At 42.4% G+C, this 23,706-nt stretch overlaps 2 protein-coding genes across 5 annotated transcripts in view; one reads left to right on the forward strand and one right to left on the reverse strand.

Moving 5' to 3' along the window:
* LOC114350481 (Myosin heavy chain-like) overlaps positions 1–14,514 on the forward strand; it is a 28,457-nt gene extending 13,943 nt beyond the window's left edge. The window contains exons 5-16 of one of the 2 annotated variants that reach the window (XM_028301308.1): positions 807–923; positions 1,473–1,634; positions 2,542–2,718; positions 3,411–3,540; positions 4,082–4,229; positions 4,690–4,795; positions 6,073–6,270; positions 7,216–7,425; positions 7,921–8,087; positions 11,874–12,083; positions 12,632–12,739; positions 13,241–14,514. In XM_028301308.1, coding sequence (XP_028157109.1) covers positions 807–923; positions 1,473–1,634; positions 2,542–2,718; positions 3,411–3,540; positions 4,082–4,229; positions 4,690–4,795; positions 6,073–6,270; positions 7,216–7,425; positions 7,921–8,087; positions 11,874–12,083; positions 12,632–12,739; positions 13,241–13,328 — 1,821 coding nt within the window. In that variant the 3' untranslated portion in view covers positions 13,329–14,514. Of the gene's footprint in view, positions 1–806; positions 924–1,472; positions 1,635–2,541; positions 2,719–3,410; positions 3,541–4,081; positions 4,230–4,689; positions 4,796–5,418; positions 5,525–6,072; positions 6,271–7,215; positions 7,426–7,920; positions 8,088–11,873; positions 12,084–12,631; positions 12,740–13,240 lie in introns of both variants that reach the window. The other variant, XM_028301307.1, reaches the window with a different exon arrangement.
* A 1,696-nt stretch (positions 14,515–16,210) lies between these two features.
* LOC114350515 (piggyBac transposable element-derived protein 4-like) lies at positions 16,211–23,634 on the reverse strand. 3 transcript variants are annotated; one of them, XM_028301350.1, is made up of 6 exons: positions 23,497–23,634; positions 19,692–19,736; positions 19,460–19,621; positions 19,112–19,218; positions 18,820–18,920; positions 16,211–18,545 (listed from the first exon to the last, which is right to left on the reverse strand). In XM_028301350.1, the coding sequence occupies exons 1-6, from the start codon at positions 23,574–23,576 to the stop codon at positions 16,662–16,664; spliced, it is 2,379 nt and encodes a 792-aa protein (XP_028157151.1). In that variant the 5' UTR covers positions 23,577–23,634; the 3' UTR covers positions 16,211–16,661. The 3 variants fall into 3 exon arrangements, with proteins under 3 accessions (XP_028157151.1, XP_028157152.1, XP_028157153.1); XM_028301351.1 differs by lacking the exon at positions 23,497–23,634 and adding an exon at positions 20,173–20,364; XM_028301352.1 differs by lacking the exon at positions 23,497–23,634 and adding an exon at positions 20,284–20,354.
* Between the last annotated feature and the right edge of the window lie 72 nt (positions 23,635–23,706).

A 23,706-nucleotide genomic window follows, 5' to 3' on the forward strand; every position in this document is an offset into this window, starting at 1 on the left:
GGAAAAAAATATTAAGAAAATCTCTACGCTAAGGCGGTACGAAGTTCGCCGGGTCAGCTAGTAAGACAAAAAATAAGTATTTGGTTTGGTACATATTGGATCCCAGAGACAACGCGAATAGTAGTTTCCAACTTATAAAAACAATTTTCTTACAATTTCGCATTTTCCATCTGTTTTCTCTCTTTATATTTTGGCCGCAGTAACCTAACACTAATTATTCCGTGTAATCTCTAAAAACCAGTGGATAGCGAGTTAACAAAACAAACTGTAATGTCACAACAGCAGTCAGAATGTAATCGCTTCGAGCTGGCTCCCCGCCAAGCGTCTACTATAAATTCTATTAATTTATAGTCAACTATTGTCCCATGTAAAAGTGCAGTAACCTCTCATCTCATCATATTAGGTTTCAAAACTGTTTTAATAATTATAACTGCGACAGTTTTAATAGATATCTCGTAATATAAACTTTCGGAAAGTTTAAAAAATCTCGTAAAGTAATGCATTTGCAGAATCTAACCAATCTTTCGCAGATTGCAAACTTTTTATCGATACTTAGATAGTTTGGTCGGGCTGATAAAATCAATTTGAACAAGTATGAAAGTACGCACATTTCATCGATTTGGAATCGACCAATTCCTCAAAAGTACAACTATCGGCTGATAAAAAGTCTGCGGGGATTGTATCTTACGGCGCGTTAATTTTGGCGGAAAGAAACATTATAAAATATCATCCTTCTCTCTATGCCTACCGCTGGTTTGTTTTGTCTCACTCAGAACCTAAATAACAGCTTTTTTGTTTATTCGTAGGTACAAGATGCGTATGAAGAAGTGGAGGAACAGAGGGCCGTGGCTGCTCAATGGAAGCGCAAGTTACAGAAGCTTACAAATGACATGGCCGACCTGAGGTCTCTTCTCGATGAGCAGGTAATGTGGACCTTATTGTGGTAGAGTTTATCTAACTGGGGACGTGTAGAAGCGCTTTTTAAAAGCGTATTGCAAAAATAAATGGGTTTTATAACTTTTTAAGTTGTATGAAGCCTACGAAAATCCTTTGCGCGAAGCAAATCCATTTGTGTTTGTCAAAAAACCGACAATACGCGGAGCAGAGACCACAAAATTTGTGACAGAACCATAGTATAATAATGAGTATTGCGCTCGAAGCGCGCTCGTTCGAGGCTCGTAGTCGGTCCACACTACACGTTTTTGACTCAGATCGTGCTTGGATCCACTAGCGTAGACCCACCTTAAGGTGGCGCGAGTTTGTTCGGAAAATTCATATTGACTCGTGGCTTGAAAGCCTTTAGGATTATGACTTTATACGAATTAGGCTGAGTTGCACCACCTTATTTTAACCGTAACAATAACCGGTGCTTTTTGTATGGAGTTTGACAGATTTTTGACGTTTGTCAAAGTTAAAGTAAGATGTTCCAACTCAGATTCTTTACGCAGCAACTAACAGCATATCCTTTCCAGACGTGCCGAAACAACCTCCTCGAGAAGCGGCAGCGCAAATTCGACGCAGAATTACACGGGGCGCAGGAAGAGCTGAAACGCGAGCGCGCGGCTAAAGAGCGTTTGTCCCGCGAGCGCGACCAAGCGCACGCTGACAAATACGCGCTGGAGCAGAGCCTCTCTGTAAGTCATTGATCATCATCATCATCACCATTATTATTGATCAAAACTCTATTTTTGGCTATTGATCGGCACCATCATCCTTCCACATCCACGTCCACTGCTAGAAAAAGAACTATACATGCAGGCCCCTCTTTCCCACTGGGCACTCTGGGCACATGCCCAGGGCTCCGAGATCGAGGTTGTCATAAAAGGTCTATCTCCAGGTGAAAGGGGCTTCCTTTGATCCTTATGTGCCCAGGGCCCCTAGTGCTATACATAACACAAGCACCATCATCGGTATTTTATTTTGTAGACAGGCAAAGGGGCTCATCATACTCTGTATTTTCTGACGCGGTTTCCACTCCAATCCACCCTGTGACAGCTGTTTCGTCATGAAACGTTTTTGAATTTGGTTTTGAGCTATTCTGTAGTGGCGTCAACCAATCCGCCGTCTGATATCCGAAGTCTGCTGTTATCATCTCATCCCGTGACGTCAAGGAGTGCTTAAAACTATAGCACTTTGTGACGTCACGCGGAACTTCAACGCATCATCATTACTTTGTGATTACTTGTTTGTCGGCCGTTTGGTGTAGTGGTTCTAAAACGGACTACTATGCCGAGAGGTCCCGGGTTCGATTCCCGGCCGGGTAGAAATTGAAATGATGAATTTTAATTTCTGTGACGGGTCTGGGTGTTACTATGTATAATATGTATGTATTTAAAAAGTATATATGTAGTATATCCGTTAAGCTAGCACCCATAACACAAGCATATTAATTGCTTACTTTGGGGCTAGATAGCGCTGTGTGAAATTGTCGAAAGATATTTATTTGTTTTACTTGTTATTTCTGATACTAAGCAAATTGTCTGTTATCGCAGGAAGCTCGGCTTATTTCTGATACTAAGCAAGTTATCTGTTGTATCACAGGAAGCTCGGCTCGAACTCGAGCTGAAGGAAGAGCGGCTGGCGGCGGCTGCTCGTGAACTAGAGGAGCGCGGCGGCGGCGGGGACGAGGTGGCTGCGCTGCGGCGCGCGCGCACCGACCTCGAGCGCCGCGTGCGCGACCAGGAGGAGGAGCTGGACGACCTCGCCGGCCAGATACAGGTCGGTCCCTGCGCACAGCACCGCTCGGCCAGCGCACAGCACAGGAGCGCGGCGCGCGCGCACCGACCTCGAGCGCCGCGTGCGCGACCAGGAGGAGGAGCTGGACGACCTCGCCGGCCAGATACAGGTCGGTCCCTGCGCACAGCACCGCTCGGCCAGCGCACAGCACAGGAGCGCGGCGCGCGCGCACCGACCTCGAGCGCCGCGTGCGCGACCAGGAGGAGGAGCTGGACGACCTCGCCGGCCAGATACAGGTCGGTCCCTGCGCACAGCACCGCTCGGCCAGCGCACAGCACAGCAGGAGCGCGGCGGGGACGAGGTGGCTGCGCTGCGGCGCGCGCGCACCGACCTCAGACCTGGACACAGGAAGGCTTTTGTCCAGCAGTGGACAAACGCTATCCGCACTCTGGCCCCATCCAGGCCTAATGGATAGTCTGGAGAAGATCACGTTTCCTAACTATCCATCCATCCAGTTCCAGATCCACTGAGTAAGAGCCTGCCTATACAAGTTCTCCAGTAAACAATTAGCACTCGAGAACTCTTCTGCATCAATAGGTAGCCATCAGTTCTACATCGAGACAGCGTTCGTGATCCTATACCGTTTAAAAAGTTTGATTTTCTGTTAAAATATTGGACAAAATGTATCATTCTACTACATTGGGCGATGCTTAACATTCTGTTTGTTGTTACAGCTGCTGGAAAGCTCCAAGCTTCGCCTGGAGATGCTGTTAGAACAGCAGCGCAAGGAGGCGCGTCTGGAGGCAGCGGCGCGCGACGACGAAATGGAAGAGACGCGCGCCAACGCCGCCAAGAAGCTCAAGAGTGAGTTACGATCAGATTTTTGTCCCTTTCTTTTCTTCTGGAAGGTTCTAAGCGTCGCTTGGAGATACTTCTAGAGTAGCAGCAAAAGAGGCGCCCATGAAAGCGGGGAGCCACCAAAAAGCTTAAATGTGGGTCACGATCTGGCCTTTGTCTTTTTCTGTCCTTCTGGAATGTTCCAAACGTCACCTGGAGATGCTACTAGAGCAGAAGCGCAAGGAGGCTCGAGAAGACGATCAAGAGTGACTAGGATCAGACCTTTGTCCCTATCTTTTCTTCTGGAAAGTTCCATCTGTCCTTTTCGAAAGTTCCAAGCTTCGCCTGGAGACAATTCTAGAACTACAGCAGCGCAAGGTGCGATGAAAGAGACCGGCGCCAACGCCGCCAAGAAGCTCAAGAGTCAGTTACGATCAGATTTTTGTCCCTTTTTGTCCTTCTGGAAAGTTCCAAGCGTCGCCTGGAGATGTAGTTGGAGCAACAGTAAACTGGCTACATTTATAATACTCTTAACCGCGATATTAATGTGCGTATAATATTGTTCCAGTGCTGGAAAGCCAACTAGAAAGCGAGCATTCGGAGCGAAGCTTACTACTCCGCGAGCGCCACGAGCTGGAGCGAAGACTTGCGGCTCTAGAAGAAGCAGCTCGCGCCGACAGTCATGAACAAGCCGCGCTGGTGCAGCGGCTTAAGAGGTCAGTTATAGTGCTCAAAAATAAGCTGGGTCCTACCATACAAATTGTCATCAGCAACCGGTCATTTTAGTACTTATGGGGAGCAAAAAATGATTTTTGTAAATACGATATTGGTCCTGTAGAATCTACCTTTTTTGTTTGGTCAAATATAAAAAATAATCTTGTAGAAGTCCGTGATGGATGGTACAGTAGTCTTCTGTTTATGGCTTTGGCATAGTGCTGGGAATTCAACTAGAAAATGAGCATTTGGGGTGTAGTCTATTACTGGCAATAGTAACTGAGTTTCTTGCGCTGCTTTTTCTCAGCACTGGACCATTTATTATCCCGAAGCAGTGGTAGGATTAATACTGGGACGTGTAAAAGTGACAATTAAAAGCCTATTTGCAAAAATAAATGATTTTTATGAGCAAACTGAAGCGGATGGCGATTTGTTAATAAATTCTTCTACTTACGTCTACAGGGACCTGAAGAGATACCGCGCACTACTACGTGATGCGCAGACAATGCTAGAACAGAAAGAAAAAGAAGGAGGTGCCAAGGCGCAGATTAGACAGTTGAAGAACCAAGTGAGTACAAAAACAATACGTATTATCATGAAAAAGTGGGTAATAATTACACCAAGCTAATGTAATGCTATCGTTATCTAACAATCAGATTCGTTATGTACTAAATAAGTATAATCGGGTTGTTTAGCCTTTACAAAATTCTTTATTGCGAGCGATTAAGTAGCTTATTATCATCGTTTTATCCACGAAGACGCGCCCCACCAATTTTTAGTCAAGAGAAGCGCGGAGTGCGGGGAGTTTGATCCGAGTATTCCGAGCGACATTATTGAAGTGTGTGTGTGCACTCGTGAATAATTTAGCGTGTATCGATTAACACGCAAACATTAGCGGAAGAACGGGGGCGCGCGTCTTTGTGGATGAATCGATCTCTACGTAGCTGAAAAGTAATCATGTACTTAAAGTCCGATTTTTAATTCGACGGAATTCTGACAGCTGTCATTTTTTGACAATTCAGAGGTAATAAGCCTTTTNACCATTTATTATCCCGAAGCAGTGGTAGGATTAATACTGGGATGTGTAAAAGTGACAATTAAAAGCCTATTTGCAAAAATAAATGAGTTACTCCGCGAGCGAACTGAAGCTGTTGACGATTTGTTAATAAATTCTTCTACTTACGTCTACAGGGACCTGAAGAGATACCGCGCACTACTACGTGACGCGCAGACAATGCTAGAACAGAAAGAAAAAGAAGGAGGTGCCAAGGCGCAGATTAGACAGTTGAAGAACCAAGTGAGTACAAAAACAATACACATTATTATAAAAAAAGTGATTGATAACTACACCAAGCTAATGCTATTGTTATCAAACAATCAGAATCTTTATGTACTAACCATAACCGGGTATAGCACATACAAGTCTTTATGCAAAATTCAAATTCTTTATTGCGAACTAACTTAATACGTAGCTGAAACGTAATCATGTGTCTCATTTGTGACCATTAGGACTAGGATGCGCGCCGCGATAAGCTTTTATCGCGCCATTTTATAGATTTTACACGATAAGCCCATACCTACATATTTGTCGTCTAAAATCATCGATAAGTTTTTATCACGGCGCGCATCCTAGCCCGGCAGAACCATATTAAATAATAAATCATTCCAAATCAACTCGACTCAACTTAGACTCAACCTCCTGTACCTATGTTTAATGGTTCGAGGGCAACAAATATTTTTTTAAATCTGGGGGCACGGCAGTGCCCCCACCAAGTCGAGCAAAAAAGCGGCACGGCCGTACCATCCTTTTCTCGAATAAACATTTACCAATTCAAAAATCTCCAGGTGGAAGACCTAGAGCTAGCGGTGCGTGCGGCGACAAAGGCGAAGCAGACAGCCGAAGCAGAAGCGTCGGAAGCGACCGCAGCGCTCGAGGAAGCGACGCGAGCGAAGAACGACGCGGCAGAACGAGCGCTCACCGCTACACGGGACGCGGCCGCGGCCAGGGCACAGTTGGATGACGCAGAGGAAGAGGCTGCGGAGGTCAGTGTTTGAATATTTTATTTTTGTTCTCCTTTATATTTTTCTTTCTTTGTCTTTTTATTTTTGTATTTCTTCTTTTGCTGTTCCATTTCTCATTTCATTTGGATTCAGCAACATTTTGAACAATAATCAAACGACAAAGTAGTGACTCTGAGCGCTTTTACGTTTAAGCGACTTTAGCAGCGCGATAAACGCGCGACAGACGCGCTGCCGATATTTCATGTCTGCCTTCACATTATAAAAACGCCGCTGCCGCACTGCTGTCGCACTTCTGACGCCCTAATGTGAAAGCGTATAGACGACTTTTTGGTCTAAGAACTAATGTCCAATTTAATTTATAGCCTGACCAGGAACATAAAAACCCTCGCCATGTTGCGGAAAATTAATGGTACTAATTTCTTTTAATGGCAACAGTAACTGAAAACTTCATTGACATGTCACCTTGCATGTCAGTTTATTGTTGTCATAGTGTAAACAAACTTTATTTTAAANTGACTATCGATTGGCAATTTTTAAAATTCGATTTTCCGGAAAAATTCCCTATGTCCACTTTAATGCCATTTCGATCCACCGTGCGCTGTGTGAAATTGTCCAAAGATTTATTTATTTATTATTTATTTATTTATTTTTCATTCTTTGTCTTTTTATTTCTGTTCTCTTCTTCTTTTGCTGTTCCATTTCTCATTTCATTTGGATTCAGCAACATTTTGAACAATAATCAAACGACAAAGTAGTGACTCTGAGCGCTTTTACGTTTAAGCGACTTTAGCAGCGCAATAAACGCGCGACAGACGCGCTGCCGATATTTCATGTCTGCCTTCACATTATAAAAACGCCGCTGCCGCACTGCTGTCGCACTTCTGACGCCCTAATGTGAAAGCGTATAGACGACTTTTTGGTCTAAGAACTAATGTCGAATTTAATTTACTTTATTTTCTTTTGCAGCTGCTCAAGAAATACCGGTCAAGCGCGAACGCTTTATGCGCTGCCCAAGCGGAGGCCCGTGAGGCCAGCGCGCGTGCTGAGGCCGCGTCAGAGGAGGCCCGTCAGGCCAAGGAACGCCTCAACGAGCTGACGGCGCGCCTCACCGCCGCCGAGGCGGGCCACACGCTGGGACAGCACGAGGCCGAGCGCCGGCTGGAGATGAGAAACAAGGTCAGTGTGAATGGCAGGAGACAGCTTTTGTGGGTTGTAGGAGCGAGGGCGCGTTGGAGGCCTGTCAGGTCAAGGAGTGACTCATTCACTGGCAGGAGATAAGGAATATAGTGAGTGAGTGGAGACATCCTCTGTTGTTTGAACTATAGGAGCGAGAGAGTATCGGAGGCCTGTCAGGGCAAGGAGTGCCGCGAAAATTTTGAACGGCTTACCACATGACTCAACTTTCGGAATAGTTGCACGGCTAGTCGCAGACCACCATTTTATCGTCCTGTATGTAATGAGAAACACTCAAGAAACTGAATACTTACAAGTGTATTAGTATTTTTTTCAAGTTTTTTTTTAATAAAGTAAATTTTAATAAAGGCAACCTATAGCAGCACTTAGATTAAGTTCAAAAAACGTTGTAAAGATTGTTTTAGCATGTGTCTTGGTTGTCCTATTAAATAAATAAATTATGTCAACCATCCCTGCAACGAAACTCCTTGTCCCCAGGAGCTGGAATCAAGCCTAGAGCTAGAAGCGACAGCGCGCGCGCGCCTGGAGGGGCAGCTGGCGCGCCTGCGCGACGCGCACGAGCAACTCGCGGCCGAGCTGGGCGCGGCGCGCGCGCGCGACCACCACGCCGCCGACGAGCTGCGCAAGCTCACCCGCCAGCTCAGGTACGAACTCACCAGGTAGCTCCGGTGACTAAAAGGGGACCTACCAACGAAATAAGGAAGCTAACCAGGCAGCTCAGATAGGCACGTAACTATAGCTTTTAGTGTGAAGGGATCCAGTCTCCAGTATTCTGTAGTAGTCTTAGTCTGCGGGCACGAAACTGGCGACGGCCGAGCGATGGCGGGACGACGCGTCGGCGATGAGGAGTATTATTGCGACAACCCCGCGTGTTTTGTGCGCGTCACCATATACTATCCATGTTGTTGCATGCATCGCAGCCGCTCAGGCGTCGCGTCGCCCCGCCATGGCCAGTCTCGTGCCCGTAAACTTAGGATCCAGCAGCAAGACGACCGTCAGCTTGTAACTGAAGGAGGACCCATCGCGCTGATGAACTAAGGAAGCTCACCCGGCAGCTCAGGTACGTACTCACCAGGTAGCTCAAGTAGCTATAGCTCCAGCAGCAAGGCGACCGTCAGCTTGTGACTGAAGGGGAACCTATTGCACCCACAAACTTAGGAAGCTTAGGTAGCTACAGCGCGCGCGCGCCTGGAGGGGCAGCTGGCGCGCCTGCGCGACGCGCACGAGCAGCTGGCGGCCGAGCTGGGCGCGGCGCGCGCGCGCGACCACCACGCCGCCGACGAGCTGCGCAAGCTCACCCGCCAGCTCAGGTACGAAGTTATAGCTTGCAGTGTGAAGGTATCCAGTCTCCAGTATTCTATAGTAGTCTTTAGATCCTGAAGCAAGACAACCATCCGCCTGTGACTGAATGGAGACCTATCGCGCCGACGACGAAGTAAGGAAGCTCACCCGCCAGCTCAGGTACGAACTCGCCAGGTAGCTCAGGTAGCTCTGGCTCGTAGTATAAAAGGATCCAGCAGCGAGACGACCGTCTACTTGTAACTGAAGGAGAACCCATCGCGCTGATGAAATAAGGTAGCTATAGTGCCCCCGCTCACACTGGAGGAACGGCTGACGTCACGAGCAACTCGCGGCCGAGCTGGGCGCGGCGCGCGCGCGCGACCACCACGCCGCCGACGAGCTGCGCAAGCTCACCCGACAGCTCAGGTACGAAGCTATAGAAAGAAAGAAAGAAAGAAAAAAGAGAAGTATTTATTCGATGATTTCGATGCAAGTACAAAATAAAATAACAAATAGATATAATAAAACCAAACAGTAAGGTACATGCACCAAAATGGCATCTGCTCAGTATAAACCGTGACGGCAGAGAGCGCGTCACGACGAGCGTTAGTAAAGCTCGGTCTGTGAGCCCAAGCTACCCATCCTTATCGCTCGCGCGTAATTATGCTGCTGTCGCGCTCGCACACTCACTGCGGGCGCTCGTCGCACAGTCGCGACAGCAACATAATTACGCGCGAGCGATAAGGATGGGTAGCTTGGGGTCATTGGACAAAATTCTACGTGCTCGCAGACCAGACTATAGTGTGAAGATATCCAGTCTTCAGTATTCTATAGTAGTCTGGATTCAGCAGCAAGGCGACCGTCCACTTGTAACTGAAGGAAGACCCATCGCTTTGATGAACTAAGGAAGCTCACGAGACAGTTCAGGTAGCTATGGCTCGTAGTATGGAAGCATCCAGCAGCTAGGCGACCGTCAGCTTTTGACTAAAGTGGGATCTATCGCGCTGACGAATTAAGGAAGCTCACGAGACAGTTCAGGTAGCTATGGCTCGTAGTATGAAAGGATCCAGCAGCAAGACGACCGTCAGCTTCTGATTAAAAAGGGACAATCGCACAAGTGCACGAGGCAGCAGGCTTAGGTAGCTATAGTGCCCCCGCTCTCGCTAGAAGCAAAAGCGCGCGCGCCTGCGCGACGCGCACGAGCAATTCGCGGCCGACGAGCTGCGCAAGCTCAGGTATGAACAAGAATACGCTATACAGGGTGTAAAAAATACCAACCTACGATTACTACTTATACACCAGTCGGCCTAGGATGCGCGCCAAAATCATCGATAAGTTTTTATCAAGGCGCGCATCGTAGCCCGACAGACCACCCCTTTAACTATAAAAAGTTATAAAATATGATTTATAGGTTGTTAACTACAACCTTCGCAGCTCACTGTTCCAAGAGGAGAACTAGTTCACAATGGAATAAAAGAAAGATTTGTTAATAATTATCAACAACTGAGTGAACAACAACCTATTGCAGTTTGCTACTGCCCGTCTCACAGAATCTTCTCATCATCTCTTATTATTATTACAGAGAGCTAACCCACCACCACCCATGGTTCTTCCTGCCTCACGGCGTACGAACCGAATCTCGGGAGAGGCGCGGGTACTTGCTCTGGGCTCTTTTCCCCGGGCGCTTAATTTGCTTGACTCCCTACAAAAGACAATGCCGGAAATTGGCGTCTTTTTTTTTCGCGCGGCCATCGACCAAACCTTGTTTTTTGATTACAAAANAGTTTCGTACCTGCACACTTAGGATCCAGCAGCAAGGCGACCAGCTTCTGATTAAAGGAAGACCAATCGCGCCGACGAAGTAAGGCAAGTCACGACTCACGAGGCAGCTCAGGTACGTAGCTATAGCTAGTAGTGTGAAGGGATCCAATCTTCAGTATTCTATAATAGTCTTTGAATCCAGCAACAAGGTGACTATCTGCTTGTAACTGGAAGGAGGACCCATCGCTTTGATGAACTAAAGAAGCTCACAAAACAGTTCAGGTAGCTATGGCTCGTAGTATGGAAGCATCCAGCAGCAAGGCGACCGTCAGCTTGTGACTGAAGGGGGACCTATCGCGCCCACAAACTTAGGAAGCTCACGAGACAGTTCAGGTAGATATGGCTCGTAGAATGGAAGGATCCAGCGGAAAAAGGCGACCGTCAGCTTCTGATTAAAGAGGGACCTATTGCGCTGTGCACTTCCTTAGTTAGCTGTTAGCAACTTAGGCAGCTATAGTGCTCCCGCTCACGCTGAAGGAACGGCTGACGTCACGAGCAGCACTGGAGGGACAGCTGACGTCACGAGCAGCTGGCGGCCGCCGACGAGCTGCGCAAGCTCTCCCGCCAGCTCAGGTACGAACAAGAATACGCTATACACTGTATAGTATACAGGGTGTAAAAAGTACCAACTTACGATTACGGTTTACAGAATACAGAAAAAAAATGGATACTTTTCTATTCTTTCGACGTCGTGATAAGCGTTTATCGCGCCATTTTATCAATTTAACGCGATAAGCCCATACATTTTGACGTCTAAAATCATCGATAAGATTTTATCACAGCGCGGCAGAACTATACTACATACTCGGACTGTTCGGAATAAAAATTGAGTCACAGCTACTACATACTCGGACTGTTCGGAATAAAAATTGAGTCACAGCACAACGCAAGTGTGTACCGATTAGGTACCTAAAATGCATGCGAATATAAATAAAATACACATGTAATTTACTATCAAAAATTATATGATTTATAGGTTGTTAGTTAACTACAACCTTCGCAGGCCTCGTAGCTCACCTGCTCCTCTTACTAGTTCACAATGGAATAAAAGAAAGATTTGTTAATATTTATCAACAACTGAGTGAACAACAACCCATTGCAGTTTGCTACTGCCCGTCTCACAGAATCTTCTCATCATCTCTTATTATTATTACAGAGAGCTAACCCACCACCACCCATGGTTCTTCCTGCCTCACGGCGTACGAACCGAATCTCGGGAGAGCGCGCGGGTACTTGCTCTGGGCTCTTTTCCCCGTGCGCTTTGCTTGACTCCCTACAAAATCTGATCCATGTCCCTTCTCATAGTCAATTCTCCCCCCTTATTACAGAGAGCTAAAAGAAGAGAACTCGGCCCTCAACGCCAAGCTAAGCGAGGCGGCCCGCGCTAAGGCAGCGGCCGAGGGCGCGGCGGCGGCGGCGGCGGCTGACGCGGCGGCGGCGCGGGACGAGGCGCGCCTCGCTGCCCGGCGCGCCACGGCCTTACAAGAAGCCATCGCTGGAGACCTGTCTAGCCCTGGTGACTCTAGGGACACGGATAGGTGAGTTTTTGTCCTTTCTTTAACGCCTATTCAAAAACGGTGCTTGCTTAAATGAAGCAGCAAACAGCGTTGAAGAGCTCTGTGATTGGTTCGTGTGTCACCCTGTGCATCCACGTGCACTGTGAGACATCATAGTAATGTTTGTGAATGCGGGCGTAATAATATGTAGCTTGTACAGACGACAGCACGTCAAAGTAAACACTAGGGTTTTTATTATCCCTTCAAGCCTCGCAAATCGAGACCAAATAGAAATCAATTGTTACGCGGTCTTATGCGACCACTTGGGGTTTAATAGATTACGTGTGAACACTATAAACTTTTAACACTCTTTACATTTTAGTTCACATAAGTCCAATCATCTACATTTGAGGCTGGTTCCTGGGAAAGGTTAATGATTACCGCAAAAAAAAAATATCGCGCATTTTATCGATTTTATGCGATAGGCCATTAATTTGCCGTCTACAAACATCGATAAGATTTTATCACGGGGCATAATAGTCCGGCTGAGTAATATTATGTATGTCTGTAACGTGAATGTCTGTTTCCAGCGACAACGACAGCTACAGCTCCGACGAGTCGATCGGCACGTTCCTGGCCAACCACAAGCTCAGTCCCTCGGCGCCCTCGCGCAACAGTCTCCACCTTGACTCGCAGAAGTAAGCGATACTTTTTATTAAAGCCTGGTCCATAAGCACGTAGAATCCCGTCCAATGACCCCAAGCTACCCATCCTTATCGCTCGCGCGTAATTATATTGCTGTCGCGACTGTGCAACGCGCGCCCGCAGTGTGCGAGCGCGACAGCAACATAATTACGCCCCTAGCGGCTGCTTTCTTCTTAAATCTTCTTAGATTTATTGGACGCACTCGCTAGCGAGCACACCTAACCTATCGTAAACTCATGGTTGCATTAAGTATTTTATTTTTGTGTCTATTGAATACTTACCTATCACTTAGTAGTTAGTGTTATCAAATGCTTAAAACCGTCGTATTTTCTCTTAATATACCTTCATTACGGTTGTCTTTTGAAGAAATCAGTAGCTATGCCACGCCCACTTCTTTGTTTAGCTACAGAATCATGTTTGGGTTATAGTGAGAACACCTACCGGAGTATACCTGGCAAGACATTCGTTGTCCTCAAAAACATTTCCTTTTTCAGATCTCAGAGCCCCGAAGGCCGCGGCTCGCGCGCCAGCGTCAGCTCCGGCTCGAAGCCGATAAGCCCGAGCAAGGAGTCGTTCGCATAACAGCCGCCCGCCGCCGCCGGCGCCGAGCCCGGCCCCGGCCCCGGCCTGCTCGCCGGCGCGCTGCCGCTGCTATGCGCCGTGCTGTGCGCGCGCCCTCGCCCGCACGAACCGCGCCAAATCCAAGACTGAATTTTAAAAAACAAAACGTCAGCTGTCACACCGACAGCGCTCTTGGCGGGAAAAACTAGTGACGTGCGAACTACCGCGAGTGGTGTCGATACGAGTGTTTTGTTTAACCCCACGCGAAGTGTTTTGATCGCTACGACTGTACACCGATTAACTTTAACTTTATTAGACACTCTTTTCAATAACCATGTATACCGATGGCTCCTAAATTAGACTGCTCAATATACACGTTTATAAAATAGAGGCTACGCAAAATTTTACATGTTTTTATACAGCTTTTATCGACGTTTCGTACGTTTGCTACAAGTTTGATATAGACGTTTTATAGGTATGGCGCTAGTGTCGGCCAATAATAATGTGAAAAATGTATGCATTCCAAAATATTCTCCATGATCGTGAACTTTTGGCTCTGCACGTGTTGCGCCCGCGCCGCGACGCAGGCTCGTCCCTACGACACAGGTCACTGGCACCATTCATACTAGGCTTCGACGATAATTTATTTAGTTTAGAAATGTTAGAGAATTCATTTGTATGCACTTAATGTCGCGCTGCGTTCAGTCAGTATTTAGACGGCCTAGTGGCGGGTAACTTACAAAATAATGTTAGGCCCTTTGTTATTTAGTTAGCTAACTTTTGTAAATAACTAGATGGCATATACATTTTATTATTTAATTGTAATATTTGTGTGATCAGACTGTTATTCTATGATTTATTTGTTACAAGTGAGTTGTTGCTTTATAGTAGACATTCAATACATATCTGTTAGGTAATAGATTTTTTTAATTATTGTCAAATATCATTCGTTATCGGTTTGTTTTGCCGTAACTATGAAGTAATTAGCGAATCTGTATTCTCTATAAAATATATTCCTTGTAATTATTCTAACTTGATTATCCTTAAAATCATAATATTTATTCCTATATAATAATATTATCTGTGTCTGTAACCGCGTATAAAATTGACTATCTTATTATGTGTACTGTACGATAATGTGATGAAACGTTACTGAATTCACTACTGGTTGTAAAATGAAATATTTAATAAAGTAACAGAAAAAATATTTTGTTGTTTTCTGTCGTCAATTTTCCTGGTCAGGGCTGGGTAATACATTATTTTCTTCTTCTTCTTCTTCTTTTCAGCCAAATGACGTCCACTGCTGGACAAAGGCCTCCCCCAAGGTTTTCCACAATGAACGGTCCTGCGCTGCCCGCATCCAGGCTCTTCCCGCGACCTTTACCAGATCGTCGGTCCACCTAGTAGGAGGCCTGCCCACGCTACGTCTTCCAGCCCGTGGTCGCTTACTATGGGCCTCATAAGAAGGCTCAAGGTCACCCAAAGGGCGATGGAGCGGGCTATGCTCGGAGTTTCCCTGCGTGATCGAATCAGAAATGAGGAGATCCGCAGGAGAACCAAAGTAACATTATTTTACACATTGAAAATGAATTAATGCAAACTTCAATTTAGATGAAACAACATATTACCACAGAATAATAATAAGTACTACGTACAGAAGTTTTACTACTACGAAGGTATTTAAAAAAATGTATGCTCAATGTCATTCACAATATGGTGTAATTTAGCCTGTCTCAAGAGTCAAGCACCATTTTGTTGACAAACGTCAGTGATCGGCACTGCGCCGAAGCTATAGGGCTGACTTCGGTAAAATGATGTGACGTGAGGTGCCAAACTGCGGAAAATGGCGGAGGAAATAATGATTTAGCATGAATTATCATGAATAATATTAACTACTTATTTACCTCTCAGTGTCTTGAGGCAACTTAAAAAAGTACATTCTGTGTTTTTATTATTATTTAGGCAGTTAAATACTGCACAGTATTTAGTACACCTTCTTCCATCATACACAAAAATACGCGTGCGTGAGTCAATGTTCGCTCGTATGTGAGATGTGAGGCCTTGTCGAATATTATCCTGTAGGTGGGCCATCGTGCGTGTTTTGTTTTCGATGTAAACTCACGGAGATGAACAGGCCTTATTACCGACAAAACTCGAAAGGAGAGAAAGTAAAAATAATTATAAATTAATTATAAATTAAATTAGATATCTCAAAGAGCCAGTGTAGTTACTGAACTAACACAAAAATGTTGATGACTTAGGGCTCCTTTAATATAATAAAAAAATAATTTTTAAACTAAACATTTCAATTTTAGTTACTATCCGTTCGCACAAGTTTGCCGCTGGCGATATGACGTCACTCGAAGAGAAGCGTCTATAACTTTATCAAACTATATTTAAAATATTTTTTATTTATTATTATTGATAAAAATTGTGTATTTGTGTAAAATAAGACACATTAATTGCGTTTAATCGCGGTTGGGGAGGGGACGCGCATTCCACGGACCGGCAAACTTAGCGCGAACGGGTAGTATATACCCTTTATTAATCTAAGGTTATACCACAGATATAATTTTATACATATTAATATAGTGTTTTAGTAAACACTATGATAAAAATCAAGGGAAAAAGTAAAACATATGTACGTACATGTACATAGTATTAGTAGGCTTATAAAAAAATATAATTTCAATACTCACCACCATGTAAGAGTCCTTTTAAAAAACTTAATTTACAATACTACCTAGTTCTGTACATCAATAAGATTTGGTATATACTCAATACTGTTTACTTTAACGTATTAACACAACAAATCTTTTCTTATAAAGAAAAATACCATATTTGTTTGTCATCAACCTCGGAATCTGTTAAACTCTACTTTTAACAATTCTTTTACTAATTACTGGTATCAACAACCACTGCAATTAATTACAACTTTTTGGAAATTTATCAAAAATTTAAATTTTACATCAAATGTAAATAAGGGTGAAAATTATTATTCTACAAAATCACATGTTTTCTTTTTCTTTATAAACTTAAAAACAGAGAAGTGCAGAAATGAGATTAAACACTATATCGAGAGATTACACTTCCCTAATACCAAATTTTACAATACTGGCGCATCAACTGCTAACAAACTACAGAAATTCAAAATAGGCCGTCGACACGTTTGGGGTCGCGAGAGTAGGTACCACTGTCGCGGATCGCGGTATGCCTGAGGTGATATCATTCATAAGCATACAATTATATCATTCATACGCAACTCGGTCAAAATTATCTTTCATGCCAACAATCCCAACTGAAAAAATAAAATCTTCTGTTTTAGACGGGACTTTATTAATCTAGGCTCATGGGTTACAATTTTTTTAATTGATGGTATTCAGCCCAGCAAGAGCCGAAGCATAATGGTACATTGCAGAATGTGCATTTCACTGTTACCATTGTGCGCCGGCCTGCAGCAGTGCATCGCACACATCTGAGCTGTTTATGTTTATTCTTACCGGGCATTTTGCCTGTGTGGGCAGGAAAATGGTCCGCCACCTGAAGCCGTCTTACGTTTTTGTCCAAATCTGGAGATGCTGGAGTTAAAGGGTTGACTGGGGTCTCCTTACTAGAGAAATGTTCCAAAAGACCGAGGGCCACTTCCACACGAAATTCCCTGTGTGTAAGTGGTCTGGGCATAGGATTTTTGGTGTATATTATGAAAGTGTTCAAAAGGCTGGTATTTAACAGCCTTTTGAACACTTTCATATACCATTTCTGTCCCCTCTTCCTCTCCAAGAGGTACATGGACAGCTTCTGGTCCTTGGAGTCCGCCCCGCCCATATATTTGTTATATTCAAGTATGGTATTGGGTTTTAAAATGCTTTTTTTGTCCACTTGCTTAGTAGGCGACGGAGACTGTAGATCATTGTGGTAGGTCGACATCACGGTGACTAGTTTGACGTCTTTCCAGGCGATCAAACTAATATCACCGCAATGCCGAGCCACCTGTTGGCCTCGCAGCATGCGCTTTTCGTTAAGGTTTTTGATGTCATCGGGAACATTCATCAGGCGACGATTCATAGTTCCGATGACATCCGTGTGCCTCCTTTTTAAAAACCTGGTCAAGGATAATCGGTTATACCAATTATCCACGACTAGTGTGTGTCCGACGTCTAAGTATCCATCCATGAGTTCTAGAACGACCTTGGCGGTGCAGTTCGTGAACCCATGGGTGGATTCTGTTAACATTGAAGAACTTTTACCTGCGTAAAGTAAGCACTTTAGCTGGTATCCAGATGTTGCCTCACAAAGTTCGAAGGATTTAATCCCGAACCGGGCTGCCTTAGTCCGGATACACTGTGCCCAGCTAAGCCGACCCTTCCAGAGTAGCAGCGATTCATCCAGTCTAAGGTGCTTACTAGGAGTATAGATTTCCCTAAATTTCTTATTGCAATGTTTAATAATGGAAGAAATTTTTAATTTTTTTTTCTCATATGATGACAAGCTGGGATCATTCCTTTCATTATCCACGAAATGCAAGAATCGCGTTATTGCGAAAAATCGATGTTTCGACATGACTTTTCGCAATTTAGGCATTTCGAGGATCCCTGTCGTCCAATAATCTACCATTTTTGCCCTGTGACACAGAGACATTAGAATAAGTAAAGCAAAATACCTGTACATTTCTGAAACTGTGGTGTCGGTCCAGTTCAGATTTTTTGGAAGACCGTGTTCAGACATAGTCATAGAACTGATAATTTGCCATGCATATCGATTTGTCTCCCTTACAATTTCTGTCATAATTCTTTCGTCCCAAACTTCCATAAATAATTGCGCTGGGTCTTGAGGCCCCACCATCGGGCCAGGTGAGCGCAAGTATGTTTCCTCTTGGCCGGAAAACGAAGAAAAATCTTTAGACCAAGAGAAAACATCCAGGCCTTCACACTCTTGACCCACTGGAGGTTGCTCAAGACTCTCAACCAGCCCGTCACTATCTTCACCTATAGCTGCATCCTCGCATGCTCCATGCTCTTGAGCCACGGCAGGTGTCTCAAGTTCCTCATCCACCCCATTACCAATCACTCTATCCTTGCACCCATCACCTTCTCCCAGCATCCTAATGTTGTACTTCTCTCCCTCATCGTCTTCGTCAGACTCAACCTCGCTGCCAGAGTCCACCAGTGTTCGCTTATTGCTGGATCCCAGAGAGTGACGAGCCTTCTTGCGAGGAGAGCCAGAAGAGGGTGTTGCTCTCTAATAAAAGGAAAGTTAAAATGTACTTATTTTGTAACAATTCTCAATGATGATTGTAATGTTTTGAGTCAGTATTGCAGATTGCATTAATAAAACTAAAATGTTGCAGGATGGAAATTAGATCCACATACAACAGCATAAAGTATATCTCAATGCTGATGAGGTGGACAGGATTTTGGACAGACGTAATTAGAAACCCTATGAACAGACTTTACAATATATAAACACAACCTGTAATACTACTTCCAAGTTCCAACATATTGTAATGACTTACCTTTTTCACTGCTTCGTTCTGTTTTTCCTTCTTGTCACTATTTAGTTCTGGCTTTGATGATGCTGGCAGTGGAAGCGCGTCGGGCACCTGAGAGGCAGGATCTAAAATAAAAGTGTTGTTTAATTATCATAAATTAATATAATATTATATTTACATAATTATGTATAAATTATGAACTTAAAATAAAAACATTTATCAACTATTGGTCTGACAGACCATTCGCGCCTACGTATTCTTGAAATAATTCGTAAAAGAAATCTATTTTTAAAAATAAAAAAATACTCAAACCCACCAGAAAATCCGACTAGTCCCACTTTGCTGTCTACTATCTGGTAGTTGGAGATATCTTCGTCGGATCTTATGACCTCCGTCGATGGAGTGAACTTAACAACTTCTGCACTATATAAAACAAAAGAACATAATTACTTAAGGTGTACATCGTAGTTATTCTATTCTATAGTTAGCAGGAGGAACTTCCGGTGTGGCGGGAGTTAAAGGGCACTTTATGCGCTCAGGCGAATTATTTCCCTTTTTCCTGAAAGCAATTTTCAAATTAAAAGTGAATTTACACCTTAAACATTAAAATTCACTAAATGACAATAATGTTATTTAGGTTAGGTTAATGTTAAAGAGTTCTTACTTAATTTTCGGGGGTGGGGCGTCAGGCAACATAAAACGTCCCACTTCTTTTTTTTCTTGCTGTGCAAGGCGCTTCGTTCTCTGCTCCGTGAAACGAACTTTGGGGGCATTCTTTTCTATTTTTTTGTTTTGTTTTATTTTTTTCATTTCTTCAGCCATCGAACTAAAATAAAAAAACTTTATAAAGGCATGTATGAACACTACAAAAAAAAAAACAATAAAAGATTACATACATTGGTTGCACTGGATTAAGGATGCTTGGACTTGGTGTTGGAGATCTAAAATAAATAATTTTATTATTATTCTCATACACTTATTACGTCAATCACTAAAATATTACATTTTGTCAGAAAACCACTTAGTATGCATTATAAAAAGCCATTAAATAAAGTAAAACAATTTCACGTTGACATATACAAACATTCGCATTTATAATATTAAATATATAATAGAAAATAAATAATTATTTATTTGCCACAACACGGTTACATTAATCCTTCAAGCTCCGCGAATCTAGACACAATAGATAATCAATTGTTAGGACATTAACCGCTTGAGTCCCAGACGGCATTAATTAATGTCATAACAATTGATTATCTATTGTGTCTAGATTCGCGGGCCTTGAAGGATTAATTAATGCCGTCTGGGACTCAATCGGTTAATGTTTAAGCTTTCTTTTAGGCTCATTAACAAATAATACTGTTCATTTACTACCGCACTGTTGCTAAAATCGGTCAGAGGGTAGGGTAGTAGAGCGAAAGTAGTTTTCACTTGACAGCACTGAGTGTTAACTTTAGAAAATGATTGAAATTTTATCACAACTACCTATGTAATTTCTACAAAATTGAAACGAAAAGGCACACAGATTTTGGAATAAAATAAAACCACAAGCCATTGTGGTGTACAAGCCACAACAAACAAACAAACCACAAACAAAGCGAAAGCGTGGTTATATTAAACTGAATAAAAATACTGAAAAACTGACTGGTTCCAAACACAGATTATGTAGAGGTTCCAAAATACTGAACTGTCCTATGCATGACATTGACAGTGGGTAGAGATGGGTAGTGGGTAAAAACCCATTTCACCCGATTGGGTTAAAACTGGGTGATTTGGGTAAAAACCCGGTTTTTACCCATTATCACCCATTCTGGTGGGTGAAAACAAAAATAGCGTTTTTTAAAAGTGAGAAGTGGTATTTGTTGCTAAGGGGGCGTTCTAGTGTTACGTAATTATTAATTTTCTTATTAATTTGCAAATAATATTCTTATTGTGAGTATATCAAAGTAATGATCGTTATTCCATTATGTTAAATAGTACTACTAGTAATTCATACTTAATTTCATACTTTTAAATATCCTAGTACCTGACCTTGTTTCATAAAATAAAGACTAACTCAAGCTTTTTATTTTTAATAAATGTAAAACTGCGTAGTTTTGCCAATACGTTTAGTATCATAAAGCTAAGTCAGGTACCTAGTTTTGAAGATATTTCTAAACGACTTAGTTTAAATTATTTTCTGTGGGCGGTTGATCAAACTAATGTTTTTTAAAGGATTTAAAAATATTGCTATTAATAAAATAATGCAAAACCATACTGATAATGTGACTTTTGGTTAGTGAAGGATTGGTGTTAAAATTTTGTGATTTTATCATTATTTCTCTGATAACTATTTCCGATATTTTTTATTTCCTGTATTAAAAACAATGCTACTTTATACTTCTTCTACTGCTACTTTATTCTAATACTAGCTTTCCGCCCGCGGCTTCGCCCGCGTGGAATTTTGTCTGTCACAGAAAAACTTTATCGCGCGCGTCCCTGTTTCAAAAACCGGGATAAAAACTATCCTTTGTTCTTTCCCGGGACTCAAACTATCTCTATGCCAAATTTCATCAAAATCGGTTGCGAGGTTTAAGCGGGAAAGCGTAACAGACAGACAGACAGACAGACAGACAGACAGAGTTACTTTCGCATTTATAATATTAGTTGGGATAATTATTTGTTACTTGTGCTGTTAATTAAAATTCTCAATCCGTAAATAATTTCTTCTTTCTACCGTGTTCGTACTACTGTTCTCGTAAAATCATCGTAACCGATTGTTGTAATCGAAATACAATTAACAACGTGAACATCACTCGAGCATGTATGTCCATTTGGACATATCGGAATGGCACGCTTCATAGAGTTATTAACCCAGGAGTAGCAGCGCGCGTTTATTTCCATACAAAAAATTTCGCCATTTCCTGAGGGGGACGAGGTAATGACATTTGTGTAACAGCTGATGGCGCTGGGACACTATCGATATTTTTGTCGATGAGAATCATTGCTCTATGGTTCATAGTCTATGGTTTTTGTTTTAAATAATATGAATTAATTTATTATCATAAGGAAGATTCAATGTTTCAGATCTCTATTTACAGGAAAATACGCAGAAGTTTGGCATTTCTTCCTTAGCACCAATACGAATTGTGAAGTTTATGAGTTACATGAAAAAAAAAACTAACAAGCCATTTATTTATGCAAGTAGGGCTTTTAAAAAGCAATTTAAAACCGTCCTAGTATTAACCCTACCACCATTACCCTACTACCCATGAAATAGGTACCTAATATTTATACAGCGTGTAACCTTTTGATATCCCATTACTTTAAGGGTTTATTCTGTACATAAAAATAATTTATAATGTCCAAGAATCATGTGTCCCAAAATGCATATTTTCGAAGATATCATCATTTTTAGTTCTTAAACTGTCACCGCTATGACTGGTTTTTATAATTGCGACGTTTAAATAATTACACTAGTACAGACCACAGTACAGTAAGTGTAACCGTTCCAATGCAATATGCGCTTTTATTTTGTAGGAGATAAAGACGATTTTTAAGTCAACATGTCGTGAGGTTTATTCTTCGTTTGTATTATTCATAATTTAAAAGAAATGTAACGGTGTTTTACATAATAGTCGTATTTTTGGCGAATGAATTTGCATGAAAAATGAAAAAGAAATAATGAATTGAAAAATATTAAATATGCCATTCGATCCTATTATGTGGTCGTATTAATACCCTAGAGTTATGGGATATCAAAAAGAAATATTTAATTATTTATATGTTTAACTTCTGATTTGGTTTGTGAATTAGCTATTTCGAAGAATTTACTAGGAGATTTAAATCAGGAGATAGCAATACTACAGTCCACACTAAAAAGAGAGGTCGGCCCACAGAGAGCGAGATAGAGATAAGTAGGTATTTGACTCAAGTTTTTGTTCCAAGTCTGGCCTCCATTTTTATCTTTAGCTTCATGGGAGCGGAGTGGCGATGAGCAAATAAGGGAATCTGATTGGTTATTCAAAAACTTTTCTGCTCCGCTCTGCCTTAGTGTAAACCGGACCTTAGAGGATGAACAGGAGGTGGTATTTGGAGTATTAATTCTCTTTCAATATTCAATATTGAATTTCGACGTTGAGAAGGGTAGCTCAACGTCGAAATTCAACTTTAAAAGATGGTATGGAACTCTGTTTCAATTTTCTTTTGTTCGGTTTATACGTAAAATTATTTACAGGAGAAGTGCGACTCTTACATTTTTCTAACAATACAATCACCAAGTCGATGTCGATATCGATATTTCATATTGTGCTGTACCACACTAAAATTTCCGCTGGGTGGCCAGCGTATTGAAATAAAAATGTACACTTTTGGGTTACCAAACACTGACCGTACTATGTAATAATGAAATAGGCAGATTCGACGAACATTATTTTATTGTATTAATACAAACGTTTGGACATAGGATTTATTTACATTAATTAATTAGTATATTGACCAAATAAAAAAAAACTTTCTTTTCCAAATACTTACTTCCTGCCAATAGGTAGGCAGTATCAAATTTTTAACATAGAATTTCGATTATATTCGTAAGTACACTATTCTTAAAAATATTACAAAATTAGGAATTTGTGCTTTCCAGTGGCAACACTTCTTGAAATTTAGTTTTTTGCAAATTTAGTGTATTAATTAATGTAAAATAAATAAAATAATATTTACTGATGGAAGGTAATATTGTCCTTTTCAAGATTTGAAGTTTCAGATATCTTTTTACAATAAAATACACTGCAATTCACCATTTTTGTCTCAGCACGTTACTCATCAATAGTGACATTTGGAATATGTCATTGGTGGCGCTGCAACTAGTTTTTATAAACTGAGTGAACCACTGGTCCACTCACATTGCTAGAGGGGATTGCCTGTCAGTTC

This window comes from Ostrinia furnacalis, unplaced genomic scaffold (assembly GCF_004193835.3).
Source record: "Ostrinia furnacalis isolate ACB-3 unplaced genomic scaffold, ASM419383v2 OfSCF0912, whole genome shotgun sequence".
Lineage (NCBI taxonomy): Eukaryota > Metazoa > Arthropoda > Insecta > Lepidoptera > Crambidae > Ostrinia > Ostrinia furnacalis.

Bases quoted from the DNA above. Each gene is read 5' to 3' on its own strand.
- LOC114350515 (XM_028301350.1), bottom strand. From the start codon at position 23,576: ATGGTGAATTGCAGTGTATTTTATTGTAAAAAGATATCTGAAACTTCA. The intron at 18,921-19,111 runs GTGGGTTTGAGT...CTTTTATTTTAG, and splicing joins GGGACTAGTCGGATTTTCTG to ATCCTGCCTCTCAGGTGCCC. The intron at 18,546-18,819 runs GTAAGTCATTAC...TCCTTTTATTAG, and splicing joins AGAACGAAGCAGTGAAAAAG to AGAGCAACACCCTCTTCTGG.